This window comes from Panicum virgatum, chromosome 6K (genome assembly GCF_016808335.1).
Source record: "Panicum virgatum strain AP13 chromosome 6K, P.virgatum_v5, whole genome shotgun sequence".
Taxonomy (NCBI): domain Eukaryota; kingdom Viridiplantae; phylum Streptophyta; class Magnoliopsida; order Poales; family Poaceae; genus Panicum; species Panicum virgatum.
In genome coordinates this window covers 18,452,025-18,467,063 of record NC_053141.1, presented here as the reverse complement: position 1 = coordinate 18,467,063, position 15,039 = coordinate 18,452,025, and the positions used below count along the sequence as shown (strand labels likewise).

The 15,039-nt window shown below is 45.0% G+C and overlaps 1 protein-coding gene across 1 annotated transcript; it reads left to right on the top strand.

Annotated features, from left to right (window-relative positions):
- Positions 1 to 3,395: 3,395 nt before the first annotated feature.
- Positions 3,396 to 4,787, top strand: LOC120711961 (xyloglucan endotransglycosylase/hydrolase protein 8-like). Its single transcript, XM_039997639.1, has 2 exons — positions 3,396 to 3,860; positions 3,968 to 4,787. Exons 1-2 carry the CDS (start codon positions 3,558 to 3,560, stop codon positions 4,544 to 4,546), a joined length of 882 nt encoding a protein of 293 aa, XP_039853573.1. The 5' UTR covers positions 3,396 to 3,557; the 3' UTR covers positions 4,547 to 4,787.
- Positions 4,788 to 15,039: the final 10,252 nt, after the last annotated feature.

Here is a 15,039-nt window from a genome sequence, read left to right as displayed (position 1 = left end):
TCTTCGAAGAACACCGAAAAGCCTTTCTTGCTTCCCCAAGTTGATAAACATCAACTCCAACTCTTTCTCCTTTGCAAATGTGCCAACACCACCACGTGAACCACCATGTGCATGTGTGTTAGCATTTCACAACCATTTTCAAAGAACTTTCACTTGATCTCACCACGCCACTCGATCCTAGCAACATCGCAATGTTAGATCGCTCAAGTGGCACTAGATGACCGATATGCAAACAAGTTTGCCCCTCTTGATAGTACGGCCATCTATCCTAAATCCGGTCATATACTTCTCTACACAACCTTTGACCGGTGAAATTAAATGCCCTACAAGTCATACCTTTGCCTTGCGCATTCCATTTCATCTTCCCAAATATTGATGCCACACAAGCACCAAACTCCATCAAGCCTTTTGATCATCATTATGAGTCAACACTTGGCTTGATCTTTCTTAAATGATATGATCCACTCCATATCATCACATGACCTCTTTGGTCCATCGATCTTGACCTTGCTCGCTCTTCACCATTGCCTCGGTCCATCGGCGCCAAATCTTGCCCAAGCTTCACCACCTCGCGATCCCTCGCTTCAGAGCCTTGACTTGCCCTTCTCCATTGCAACCGGTCCATCAAGCCAAGTCTTGTCTTGATCTTCTCCACTTTAGTCACATAACTCCATGTCATGTCTCATATGCAATGAACTCCTCGATCACACTATATGAGCATAGCATCAACCCTTAGCCATTTCTCCTCCATGGCACATGTTGCTCATACTAGTGTCTTCGTGTGGACTAATCTCCTGTGTATCTCAACATAAACACTTATTAGTCCACCTAAGTTGTCACTCAATTACCAAAACCAAACAAGGGCCTTTCAGGGGGGCAACAAAACAAAGGCAAAGGCGCTAGTTGTACCGCAACCGATCTGATCGGTTCTCCAACCGGTCTAACCGCCACTCCCAAAGTTTCGCAGAATAAATCAAAGCCAAAGATGATTAAACCCAAGAAACCTGAGATTGGTGTTTGGAAAACTGTTGAATCCAAAAGCCGTCATAAGTATGAAAAAAATGCCGAAGCCAAATAAGAAGCTTCCGGCTAAATCCTCAAAACAAAAGGATATCAAATATGCTAGTCAGGCTAAAAATTCCAAGCAACCAAAATCTGTTCCAAAATAGAAATTCTATAATCAGAATCGGTAATGGAATTATGCTCCTATGTCAATGCCGTTTCCGTCATATGGATTCCCTATGAATATGCCATGGGGTGCTGATTTCAGTTTGCCTTATTCTTGTGCACCATGGTTTCATAATTCACATATGCCGTCTCTCCCTACGTATTTGTGCACAAATTATATTACCTATAGGGAGCCGGCAATTAGTAAGCCATCACCTACAAATAATGGCCGTTTTGATGTTAAAAATTGTCCTGTGTAGAAAAGGAGACATAAGGTGATCAAACAAGTCTACTGTGTCAAAAGGGATGGTAGATTAAATAAAAATTCAGATTTGACACTAGATAAAGAAAAGCCGGTTGTTAAAGAGCAATCGGATAGCTCAGTTGGTAAAATTGTCCCCAATGATGATCATGATTCAAACAATATAGTCGAATAATGTTTAAGTTCGGCTGGGGGGCAAGATAAGAGCAATCATATCGGTTCTGACAGGATTGGTCTAGCCGGTTCGTCCGACCGATCCGAACCTAGGAATTGAGGTGATGCAAAAAATAGAACCAAGCCGACCTTTGACGAGCTTCTGGATAAATACAAGAAGACATCTGAACAAAAAACAAAGCAATCAATTGGAAGGCAAACGAAAAAGGAATTCTTCACCACCAAGATCAAGAAAGCATCAACGGTCATCGTATAGGTCTTCATCATTTATTCCATCGATGCATGTGACATGGAATGCATATTTAGGTATACACAATTATAATTCATGGCTTTGGTATAATCCTTAGTTGCCATGTTATGATTATCAATCTCATACTTATGCCTTACCAAGGGGCCATGATTTGAATAATCGGCTGCATTGGTCGTATCAGGATTTCTGTTATTACACATGCTAAGGAATTTGAAAGCCGAAATAGTTTGCTGATTTTAAACCATAAATTGTTGTATTTGCCTGTTTCCTTATTTTGGCTATATTAGCATGCATAACAAGTATAGAAAACAAATATATGGCCGGTGTATTATTTGTTATCGTCCTTAAGCAATTTTGATCGTTGAGAATGTTTCTTGGTACGCAAGCTTTACCAAGAAACAGGGAGGCATACGTTGACACTCAAAATTGGCATGACCTAAAGGAAGCATGATAAAGGCCAAAATAACCAATTCAATATTAACTCCTATTATTTTGCAAGTTTGGCATGTATAACTATTGTGCAGGACATGAAGATTGTTTTGGGATATTTTGGACATGATTTCATCAATGATATAAAGAATGATTCAAAACAGCATTAAGATGAGGTCAAATTATGGGTTTGAGTGCACCAAGATCATGCCCTTGTCGAGACGATCAAAACGGATATATGGATCGCCTAATTTGGAGTCCAGACATAGGAGATATAACACTTGGAAGTTTCCCTGTCTGGGTAAATCCAGTCTGACCGGATTTGGTCACCGGTCTGACCGGTTTTAGCTGCTGTGCGCTGTAGCATGACCGGATTTGGTGACCGGTCTGATCGGTTTTTAGCAGTTTAGTCCGAATTAGAGTTGTAAGTTGATTATAGGCCGATTTTTGATGTATTTTCGACCTCCCACGGGTACAGACCTCTCCACCCTATAAATTTAAAGGATCACAGCCGATTGAGTGATCCAACCCAATCGAATCTATCAAATATATTTATTTTTCATTGTCTTTACCTTTTATCTCTACCTTAGCTTTTCTAATCTCAGCATGTTGTTCTTCCTTCGTCTCCATAGCATTTGAAAACGTCCTAGCTGGCCTGCCAAGCCTAGGGCAACCCTACGCGCACTTGCCCTGACGAGGTCCCTCCCGGATGAGCGTTCGTCGGATCGTCGCTGTTCTGCACAGCGACCGGTTTGACCGGTCCCTCTGACCGGTCTGACCGCTCCACACAAGAGGCGCTGTAAGGAGCCTCTCCTCGTACCGCGCGATCTAGCGTGTTCTTGTGTTGATCAGAAAAGTCGTCATCACCAATCAAACTACCTTGCATCTGCAGAGCCTAGCCAGCGAGAGCCTGGCTCACAAATACGAACCAGCTGTGCTGAGAAGCAAACCAATCAGACCCATACTGGTCGCTCCACGCGCCACGGAACAAGTAACCGCGTCAATGATCGAGTTTGCTGCAGTGGAACCGGTTGACGTGCCGACAATAGAAGTGAAATGCGCCGCGCTCATCAAAACGCATGCAACTTGTGCGGCGCGCCCTGCGCTAGCACCACCACAGCCCGTGACCCGTCACACTCACTCACTACAAAGCCGCGCCCCCTCCGGCTGGCTACTTCGAAGCACCCAACCATCCCCAACCCCACTGACCAAGCTCCCTTCCAGAAGCCGAGCAAGGACAGGCGTGCCAGCAGCCACCGACAGGCGACAGCAGCCATGGCGCGCCGGTCTCTAGCTCCGCTCGCGCCGCCGCCGTCGCTGGCCCTCGCCGCCGCCGTCGTTGCGCTCGCGTTCTGCTTCCATCCCGCCTCGGCGCAGTCGGCCTGGCTCGACGAGTTCCGCACGGACGGCGAGGTCCGCTCCGACTTCGACGCCTCGGGCAAGCAGGTGGCGTCGCTGGTCCTCGACGAGAACTCCGGCGCCGGATTCAACTCCACGGAGAAGTACCTCTTCGGCGAGTTCAGCGTCGAGATGAAGCTGGTCCCCGGCAACTCCGCTGGCACCGTCACCTCCTTCTACGTACGTAAGCCATCACCTTCAATTCGTCGTCCTTTCGGTCGATTCCATCTCCAGAGGACAGCGGTGATAATTAAACAATGTCTACCTTCTCTGGCAATTGCTTGCAGCTGACGTCCGGCGAGGGCGACGACCACGACGAGATCGACCTGGAGTTCATGGGCAACTCGAGCGGCGCGCCGACGGTGCTCAACACCAACGTGTGGGCCAGCGGCGACGGCAAGAAGGAGCACCAGTTCTACCTCTGGTTCGACCCCTCCGCCGACTTCCACAAGTACACCATCATCTGGAACGCCAAGAACATCATCTTCCGCGTCGACGACGTCACCGTGCGCGCCTTCCGCCGCTACGCCGACCTCCCCTACCCGGACGCCAGGCCCATGGCGGTGCACGCCACGCTCTGGGACGGGAGCTACTGGGCGACGGAGAAGGGCAAGGTCCCCATCGACTGGGCCGCCGCGCCCTTCGTCGTCTCCTACCGGGGCTACATCGCCAACGCCTGCGTCGCCCACGGCGGCGGCGGCCGCACGTCGTGCCCCGCCGGGCGGAACGAGTGGATGGACAGGGAGCTTGACGACACCGACCGGCTCACCGTCGCCTGGGCCCGGCGTAACTGCCTGCAGTACAATTACTGCGAGGACGGGTGGCGCTTCCCGGAGGGGTTCCCCGGCGAGTGCAGCCGCGAATGATCCGTCTCCGTCACCACTCATCACTCACCCTGCGTCTGGTCCGTCCGTCCATCCGGCAGGCATCACCATTGTTCTTGTAGATCAAATTCTTTTTTTCTCCCTTGGATAATTATGTTTTTGTTCTTTTGGTACAGCAATAGCTATGTAACTTCTGAGAATCATTTTTTGGTCAGCGAGTAATATAAATTCAATTTTCACCATAGAAAGTTAGAAACCGAATAGATTTGAATGTTTTTATGAATCTTGTCTCTGGCACTACATGGAATAATAATGGGAGCATCGATCTTTTGGATCTGAATAATGGCGGGCGCAGTTTTATTTGGAGCCAGGTCGAGCCTTCACGGGTTCATGTGCGCTCGCCGACAACACGCCGTGGCATGAGGTTGTAGCACAGAATGGTTGTTGGTGGCCTCATGGGTGAGTTGGTGAGCTGGTCAACACCAAGTGGACAAAAGGATCCAGCCAGGCGCACATCACACGCATGTGCCACAACGCCAAGCGTCTAGAACAAGCGAAAGCCCACTCCCTCCCCAGCACTTCCCTGCTACTGTATCAGCACATGGTTTGTTTGGACGGGCACCGGGGGTTGCTGCTGCTGTGGTCGCGGAGGATGTGTGCTTCCACTAGCCAAGAGAATCAGAGAAGCATTTTTTTTCCAATAAGTTTTAACCAAATAACCATTTTGCCATGTTTAGTTTCCAAAAAAATTTCTAAAGTACCCATCGCATCGAATTTTTGGACATATGCATAGAGCATTAAATGCAGTTGGAAAAAATAACTAATTACATAGTTTAATTGTAAATAAATAGACGAATCTTTTAAGCATAATTAGTTCATGAATGGATATTTGCCAAACAACAACGAAAATACTACAGTATCAAAATCCAAAAAAAATCGCGAACTAAACAAGGCTTGTAGAGTGTTGGGGATTGCCCCCTCGCGAAGGTCTGTAAGACCGAAGGTATGACCAAAGGTAGTGGATTATCACTAACAAATTAAACAGTCCCATCATCTTTGCTAAACAGGACAGAAAGAAATGAAGAACCTTCGGAATTTGAATCTCCCGAAGGTTGAGAAAGTCATTCTTGCCCGCGCTCCCAAAGATGGCGGAAACCTTCGAGCCTCTGACCGAAGGTTCAGGATCAAGACCTCCGGTGAGAAGCTCCGGGAGGCAATTCGAAGGTCGACTCCAAAGGTCACATGGGATCGCGAAACATGTGATTCGGGTAGAAGTGAACAAATTGAACTGTTCTACTAAAGAAATTACCAAATACCCCTGTTGTAATCAATTGATCTCCGGGAAACCCGGAGGGGCATTTTTGGAATGTTGTAATAAGATTGAGGGTATAAATAGCCCCCTACCTGAACATTGTATGGGGTTGGACATTGAGAAATTTATAGTGCAATTGCAATTGTGCATTTGATTCCTCCAGTGGCTTACTTTTTTTACTTTCGCTTTCCTTTCTCTGTTCGGTGATCACACACCTGGTCCCAACATAGAGTACTGAGTCATCTAAGTCTTGCTGCAAATGGTGCATATGGTTCTGATCACAGCATACGTTAGTATTTTAGTATGATGTTGAAGTGAAAATGCCTCTCCTTTTGTGTAGTATGATATGACATGATGCTCTGAACTCAAAAATAGTATATGCAGCGCCGCCTGGACGAACACGTGAATTGTCATGAATTAACATGCTATTTATGGATCTCTTGTGAGGGCAGCTGCAGCTGCGATCTAAGGAGGTTCTAAGAAGAGAGAGAAAATGTTTAAGGAGGTGCGATACGCGTTTTACTTCGGATGGACCTAACGAAGCACCGGAATCACTGCAACATGCAAACAGAGAGAGGGGTAGTGCGCATGGCTAACATAGGAAGAATATTTTATCCCTACTACGGAATTCTTCAGCAAATCAAACGTTGGAGGTTTTTTACTTTCAGAGCACCCGCTGAGCTGTCTAGCTTTGTCCCTGACTAAGGGATATACGTTAAAGTTGCCCTGATGGCTACATCATGGTGATTAAATGTCTTGTTACTTCTTGTCTGTTCTGAACAAGAAATTAAATAGAGTTGCAAAATTATATGGCTGGGATTAATTTATTGAATGTAATTATGGTTTACAGACTACAGTAAGTTCCTAACGGTCTGAACATTTTCCCTGTAGGCTGATATGTCAGGAGAATACTACACAATTCCTGTCAGTATTACTCTCCTGTTAGGGTTTGTTTAGATCTTTACCTATAAAAATTTTGAAAGAGAATCTTTCTATTTAGGAGTACTAAATGAAGTCTATTTATAAAATATTTTGCACAGATGGATTGTAAATCGCGAGATGAATCTAACGAGCCTAATTATGATTAGTTTATAATTAGTGGATGGTTATTGTAGCATCACTGTTGCAAATCATGGATTAAGTAGGCTTATTAAATTCGTTCTCCATGCATGTACTCCATCCATGTGATGCGTCCAAACATTCGATGTGATGTTTTTTTGGTAAAACACGGACTTAGTTATTCCTGACGGTTTTAGTGACAAGATCAAGGCTCGACTAGTCAACCTTCAACCGTCAGGAGTTGCGTCAGGAGATATTTCGTGACGGTCAGCTGTCGGGAGAGGTTGCCCTTTCCTGACTAGCATGTCCTGTCAGCTGATTGTATTTACATTCCTGACGTTTTTAGCATCACATCTTGGTTTTTGGCAGTCAGGAATTAGCCATTCTCTGGCATGTATGCATGCATGCTTTGGTGGACAGAGAGAGAGATTATCACGCCGCTTGGAAAAGAAAAGGATCGGAATAGTAAATCTGACAAAATAAGTGTCCTATATTATTACCACTAGTCCACTAGGAGTATCTATCTTCTATCTACACTATAAAGAACCAAAACAATTAAAAACATCTCTCACTCATATAATTTTCCCTTATCCCTCACAATGGACCCACTGCGCAGTCGGGATGAGGAGAAAGCTTTGAGGTGTTGAAGAAAATAGAACTTTCTAAATACTTCTGCCTCTTTGCTTCTACTTTTTTCACCATCAATTTTACCTACCCGCCCACGTACCCACATCAGATTTTTTGACGCGTCCAAGTTCCAATTCCAGCGGCCTAATTTACCGTGATCATCCTCATCCTCACTTTCCAAAAGTGACGTCTTACCTTCCTCGATCAGCATGCCCCTCTTGCGTTTACCAAAAGTGCTAGCAAGGTAAACCATCCCAGGTTCCCAGGCTGAACTGGTTCTCACGCCCGAGTGCGCCGGGATCACAACAGGCCAGCAAGCACTGACAACGCCGGCAGACTCGCTTGCCGCCACCCGCGGTGCCGAGATCGGCGACGCTAGCAGGCAGCCTCGCTTGCCGCCACCCGCGGTGCCGGGATCGCCGAGCAATTGCGCACGGCCATGGACGCTTATGTGATGGCAAAACAGGACATCGTGCGTCAGCCCGGTTCTACGTGAAGCACTTGGCCGGCGGCCGGATCATCATCGCCGCCGTTGAGAGGTAATGCATTCTTTGATCTGCATTGTGAAGTAGATGAACTGCATTGTGCCTCGGTCAACCCCAGAATTTGGTGCCCATATGCATCTCGTGGTTATATGTATAAATAAACTAGATGCATGCATGATCATATATTTAGCCAAATAATTTAGTCAAAGTAGATGTATAAATAAAGAAGTCAAATAATTTGTAGCCAACATTTAGTCATTAATTTTTAAATCAATAATCACTATTAAATAGTTTGTAACCTAGAGAGATACTGGGTTCGTAGGTAATCAGTTCGAGGTTTGGTTTTTGTATCCTCATGGATTGTTCCAACTGATGATACGACGAACACAACACTTGGATGTAAGAGACCAAGGGCACACTTTGATGATTGTGGTGAGCAATATATTTTTTTATTATATTCCTTCCTTCCATGTTGTAGACTCACCTAATATATATCTAACATTTATAAATAATAACTTATGTATGTGTTGAAGGCAAAGAAAACATTGACCCAACAGAATGAATACAGCAAAAGAAAAGAGAAAAAATATGCCAGATTGACAGAGGAGGAGAAGGAGGAGAAGGAGAAGAAGCGTGCAAAGGCAAGAGAAAATTATCAGCGTAGGAAGGCCACTAAAGGAAAAGAAATAATCCCAGATGGTACGAGGTTATTTTCAAAGGTGTTTGCTGTCATATTTTTAAAGGGGTTTACTTTCATATCACATCATATTTCTTGAAATGAAGATTTGAATCGATTGGCAGGCACATATGGTTCTTTGGTCTCTACTCCATTTAATGGGGTCACACAAATCTTCGAAGCAAGTACATTACCCGGGAACCAGTTTAAAAGCACTGAGATTGGAATTACTTCATCACGGCCAATTTCAAGTTTATGTGTTAGTGGTAATTTAATACATTTATAAATAATAACTTATGCACGTGTTGAAGGCAAAGAAAACATTGACCCAACAGAATGAATACAACAAAAGAAAAGAGAAAAATATGCCAGATTGACAGAGGAGCAGAAGGAGAAGAAGTGTGCAAAGGCAAGAGAAAATTATCAGCGTAGGAAGGCCACTAAAGGAAAAGAAATAATCTCGGATGGTATGAGGTTATTTTGAAAGGTGTTTACTGTCATATTTTTAAAGGGGTTTACTTTCATATCACATCATATTTCTTGAAATGAAGATTTGAAAATATGGTTCTTTGGTCTCTACTCCATTTAATGGGGTCACAAAAATCATCGAAGCAAGTACATTACCCGGGAACCAGTTTAAAAGTACCAAGATTGGAATTACTTCATCACGGCCAATTTCAAGTTTATGTGTTAGTGGTAATTTAATGTATATAGGTATATAACTAAGTTCAAATTATATATATATACATCATAATGATATGTGTTTAATGTATGTGTATAGGATTAGTAAACGAGGATGGTCCTACCTATGCTTATGACGATGATTGGCTCCATACAAATGATAGTTATACCATAGGAAATATAAGAGCGTCAGGTTAATATATGCAACTTTTGGTTTGTTTAATATATGCAACTTTTGGTTTCTTTTTCAACTTCGATGTGTTTGAATTTATTTTATTTAGCATGTGGGGCAACATGTCATAATGTCAATGTCTTTTTGAAATCGCTAATAGGTCAAGACTCTGCAGATGTTGTGCCGATCGTACATGAGACAAACCATAAGTAAAAAAATAAACGAATTGACAGAAAAACAAAAAGGAGAAGAAGCGTGCAAAGGCAAGGGAAAACTATCATCTTCGGAAGGCTCGAGCTAAAGCATTGGCCACTCCACCAATACCTAATAGGAGTTCTTGTGATATTGGTAGTTTCTTATTTCATGGTGGACGAGTTTATGCAACGAAAGTAGTTTTCTTCTTCTTCTAGATGGTGTTTTATCATAAAATGATCGTTGCAGTTTGCACCGAGGACTCGCGTCCTAAGGAGCTGAAGAGGGAGCGAGAGAGGAGATGATATGCTACATTATCAGACATTTCGAAACAAGATAAGATTTGTAGGGACAGCAAGGATCGTAAAAGAATGTTGTGCGTGCAACTTTATTCAATTTTCTGAGTCACAAATGAATGTTGTGTGTGCTACTTTATTTACACACAATTTCTGATCACAATATAATTATTCAAGCGTGCCGCACGTGCACCCTACTAGTACTTCTTAAATGATTTTAGACTTTAACAACCTGCATGTGTGGTCAAAGACGTGAAAATTGATGATTTTGTTAAGCACGAAAGCACAAGAGAGACCGGTGTGTGGAATCAATTATCCCAACCGTAGTCTATGGTAATTGAGCCACTACTACAGAACGCTTAATTTGTTCCGGTTGAGAAATCCTTGTTGTCCCGATTTCTTAACCGAGACCACCAAGCCGGGACTAAAGGACTCATTTAGTCCCGAGTCTGGCAACCGGGACTAATAAGGATGTTTGGTCCCAGTTGGTAACACCACCAACCGGGACTAAAGAGGCTACCAGCGCCGATGTGGTGGGCACACCCTTTGATCCCGGTTGGAGTTCCAACCGGGACCAAAGGTCTTTTTTTTTTCTCTCTTTTCCTTTCCATTCATTTTTTTTCATTTCAACCGAAGAAGAAGAAGAAAAAGAAGTCATATAAGCTAAGTGTTGCCTTTTCCATCGTCATGAGAATCATACGAGCTTCTTTTTCTTTTTGAGAAATCATACAAGCTTCTTTGTTTTCTCACAAACTTATCATCAAGAAAATACAACATATCACAATACCACAAACACACTGCTACTACCACAATCCCACAACTGAGCAAAGATAAGAAAACCAAATTATTTGCTTAGCGCCGAGCAGGCGTCGCCGTCCTGACTCCTGAGCTTGCCACCTCCGTGATGCTTGTCGCGGGCCTGACTCACCGCTGCTCACCCGAGCGCAACTCGCCTCAGGCCAACCGCCGCTGCTCGCTGTAAGTCCGACCTGCCGCCGCTCGCCCCAGCCGCAGCTCGTCGCATGCTCGACCCGCAGCTGCTCGCCGCGAGTGTGGCTTGCCGCTGGCCCGACCCGCCGCCGTCGCGGCACTGCTTGCCGCGGCCCAAGCCACCTCCACTCGCCCCGGGTGGGGCTCGCCGCAGACCTGACCTACCGCTGCGCGGCGCTGCTTGCTGCGGCCTTGCGCCACCGCCGCTCGCCGAGCTCGCCGTCCAGGGGCCCGACTAGGTGGCTAGCTCCGGCCGGCTGCGCAGCCCCCGGCCTTGCCCGCCGCTCCGGCGTTCCTGAACGAAAGAGACAGGATTAGAGGAATCGAGGGAGTCGAGAGGGAGAGTGAGAGGATAAATCATAGGAAATAAGGGCGTCCGCAATGGCTAGCTAGATCTGATGTGGCAAGGAAAAAGTCGGAGAGAGTAGTCACTAGCAACGAGCAAATAGATAGTCTATTTCACGTAGTTCAAGAACATGTGAGAGGAGCGTGTGGGTCTAATAGTATAAAATAATTTTTTGAGTAAATTCCACTGTAGGTCCCTAAACTTGTGTGCAGCTCTCAACTAGGTCCAAGTACTCACAAACTGTGTTATTTAGGTCCTAGATCTAGTTTAATGTATCATTCTAGTCCAAATGTTCCTTTGACTGCCTCTAACTGCCACCCTAGCTGTCCACCGTGGCCTGGGCGGGAGTTTTGCCGCCATTTTGCTGCCACTGCCACCTCCTTTTTATCAGTTAGCCCCCTGTAATGTTGTCCATTTGAGCTCTCTACCTCCTTCGTTCTCCTCCTGTCCACCTGCACCAGCTACCTTGCAGCAAGGAAGAAGCCGCCGGCAGGGGAGGGGGCGACGGACGTGCGACGAGGTTGACGGCTGGGTCAGCGAGCTCGGATCGGGAAGCGCGAAGACAAGAGAAGGAGAGGGGAGACCCGCATCGGCGGGGTCGGTGGTTGGAACGCTTGGGCCCGTGAAGGATGGCCCCAAGGTTCCGCGCAGAAGGCAACCCGCCACCAGACTACGGTGAGCTCCTTGCATCTCTAATGGTGTGGTTAGATTCTGTTGATGGCTGATTTGAGTACCTAATATCCAGTGTTTTGGAGTAAAAGATAGTTCTTTTCAGTAGTTAGGGTTTACTTTGTTGATGGAATTTATGGTGAAACATAAGGACTGGTGGTAATTTGGCATGAATCTAAAGTACATTTGGAAAATGTAGGTGTTGATTCGTCAGAGTTCTCTCTAGAAATCCATCATGGAGGTTTTTTCTGTGGTACTGGAATTAATCATGGAGGTCTTGTATGCTAAACCATTTGTGATAAATTTTGACAAACTAACACAATTCCATGTGTAGGTACCACCCCAAAGTAACCTTTCACAAGAGCATGGACCCCTGCCAGACTGCTCATTCGTTGAGAATAACCAACCCATTGCAAGACCAGCACCACTAACTACAACAACCAAGAAGGGCAAGGCAGCCATGGGAAAGCGCAAGGCTCCTGCTAAGAAGACAGATGGAAGTGCACCAAAGAAGAGTGCAGCAGCAAGCAAAGCAAGGAAGAAGTAGGACTGCTGTTTTTCTACAAGACAGCTAGTATAGCTTTTAGAAATACTTTTGGGTATAGCTTTTGGATATATACCAGAGCTTGTAAGATCTAAATGCCACAAACTATGACATGCATGCATGTCTGGCTACCAAGATCTGTGCTGAAACAGAGCAGTGCCATGTCGCCTGCTTCCTGATGGCAACTATGCTGTAATATTGCACCAAACAATGGCTGCATGCTTTATATCTGAAATCATGTTCTGAAATTATGGTTTGCTTCTATCCTTCATAGAAAATTATTCACTCAAGTTGACAACAGAATATTACTCATTCCAGATCAATTTTTCGGTACATTAACGAGTACATACTTTGATTCACTTCATGAGTACAGCTATGAGAATGAGGATTAGCACACACACACACCACAGCCACCCACTACTAACAGAGACTTCAACAAAGCTACTACCTCCTTTTGCAATTGTCATGAACACATCAATCAGGGCACACAGATCATGTTCAGGAACTTCAACCTTTGATCTCAACTCTGCTTGCACTCCTTTTCCTCGCACTTGTGGCTGAACCCTACATGCTTCATCCCTCAACATATCCACATATTCTTCTTCCCAATGAAAAAATGGACGCCCAGATCCATCACTCTGAAATAATATGAACCAAACTCCATCAATCCAAACCGTTTAGAATCACAGCTGCAGCGAATACACTCACCTTGTGATTGGGGCAAACGAAGAAGATGCGATTTGGATTCTTCGGTGTCCTCGAGGTTCGCTCCACCACTTGCCTCTGTCCGCATTCGTTGCACCAGATCAGGGGAATGTGCGGCCTCTTTCTTGCCTGAGCAAAAGCGGAGCCCGAGCTTGAGGACCCGGCCATGGCGGCTTCTTCCTTGCCAGAGCAAGGTAGCTGGTGTAGGTGGACAGGAGGAGAATGAAGGAGATGGAGAGCTCAAATGGACAACATTACAGGGGGCTAATTGATAAAAAGGAGGTGGCAGTGGCAGCAAAATGGCGGCAAAACTCCCGCCCAGGCCACGGTGGACAGCCAGGGTGGCAGTTAGATGCGGTCAAAGGAACATTTGGACTAGAATGATACATTAAACTAGATCTGGGACCTAAATAACACACTTTGTGAGTACCTGGACTTGGTTGAGAGCTGCACACAAGTTTAGGGACCTATAGTGGAATTTACTCTAGTTTTTTCTTTTATCTCTCACCTCCACATCAGCGGACTATGTACCTAGTACTAGATATTACCATTGCGGACACTCTAAAGGAGAGAGGATGGGTTGGGAGAGCTCGTGAGACGAGATAAGCAGATGGAGATACACGGAAAAAGACAAAAGTGCAGGTTTTAGTCTCGGATCTTGGCTCAACCTGGGATCAAAAGCATTAGTTTTAGTCCATGTTAGAGCCATCCACCGGAACAAATAATTTTATCTCGGTGGGTGGATCCAATCGGGACTAAATGCACAGCTTTTAGTCCCGGTTCGAGTCACTAACTAGGACAAAATTATTTATCCCGGTGGGTGGCTCCAACCGGAACTAAAAGCAGTGCATTAGTCTCGGATGGAGCTACCAACCGGGATAAAAGACTCCTGCAACCCCGGCCATCCGGCTACCTGTTGGACCCGAGACAAAAGCCTCTATTGGTCCCGGGTCTATTGGCAGCCGAGATAAATGTGGGGGATTAAAGGTCTGCTCTGTAGTAGTGAGCCATGCTAATTGGCGCGGGTGCATGTTGGGGAGGCTCCTAGTGGGCAATTTTCTTTTTTGAAGAGTCTGATTTTCCACAACTTTACAATTTAAAAAGCTATGATTTTACAAAAAAAAAACTTTACGTGTAACTTTTTGCATAAACTTTGCATACACAACTTTCACCATATAGGAGTCGCAAAAAAAAACTTTCACCATATAGCTTCTCTAGTTATTTCCTTGATAATGACTTTTCAAGGAAACTTCTATGAGAATGTTGTTAGGAGAGCGCCTTCACACAGCTTTTATGCATAAACTTTCAAGATAATTTCTTTGCACAGCCTCAAAATTTTAACTATTTAGCACTACTTCCGTAATAGGGTCTAGTCTAGGAGCTATATGCCAAATTAACTTGTGGAGGAGAAACCCAGCGGAAATTTTCAAGGCCATTCGATTCCGTTGCCATCTCACCCTTGCTGTTTGAAGATGGAGAGGCCGGCAACGGGCAGCCCCAGACTAACGCTGCCATCATTACTACAAAAAGTAATTTTTAGGAGCGGGTACAACGTATTTTATGTGCGGGTACGAGTATGGTACTTGTACCTAATTCTCACAGCTAAAAATATTATTTTTAGAGATCGGTAACGTGCCCGTCTCTAGAAATCAATTTATAGGGCATGTCAAGTCATGACCGGCCCCTATATACAAATACATATCCAGAAAATAAAAATTCAAAAAAATAGAAAACAGCAAAATAAAAATGGAAAATATTTTAGCCAACCAGCGTTGCAGTGT

Excerpts from the sequence above, each read along its gene's own strand:
- LOC120711961 (XM_039997639.1), top strand. The coding sequence starts at position 3,558 with ATGGCGCGCCGGTCTCTAGCTCCGCTCGCGCCGCCGCCGTCGCTGGCC. Across the intron at positions 3,861-3,967 it reads GCACCGTCACCTCCTTCTAC|CTGACGTCCGGCGAGGGCGA; the intron begins GTACGTAAGCCA and ends AATTGCTTGCAG.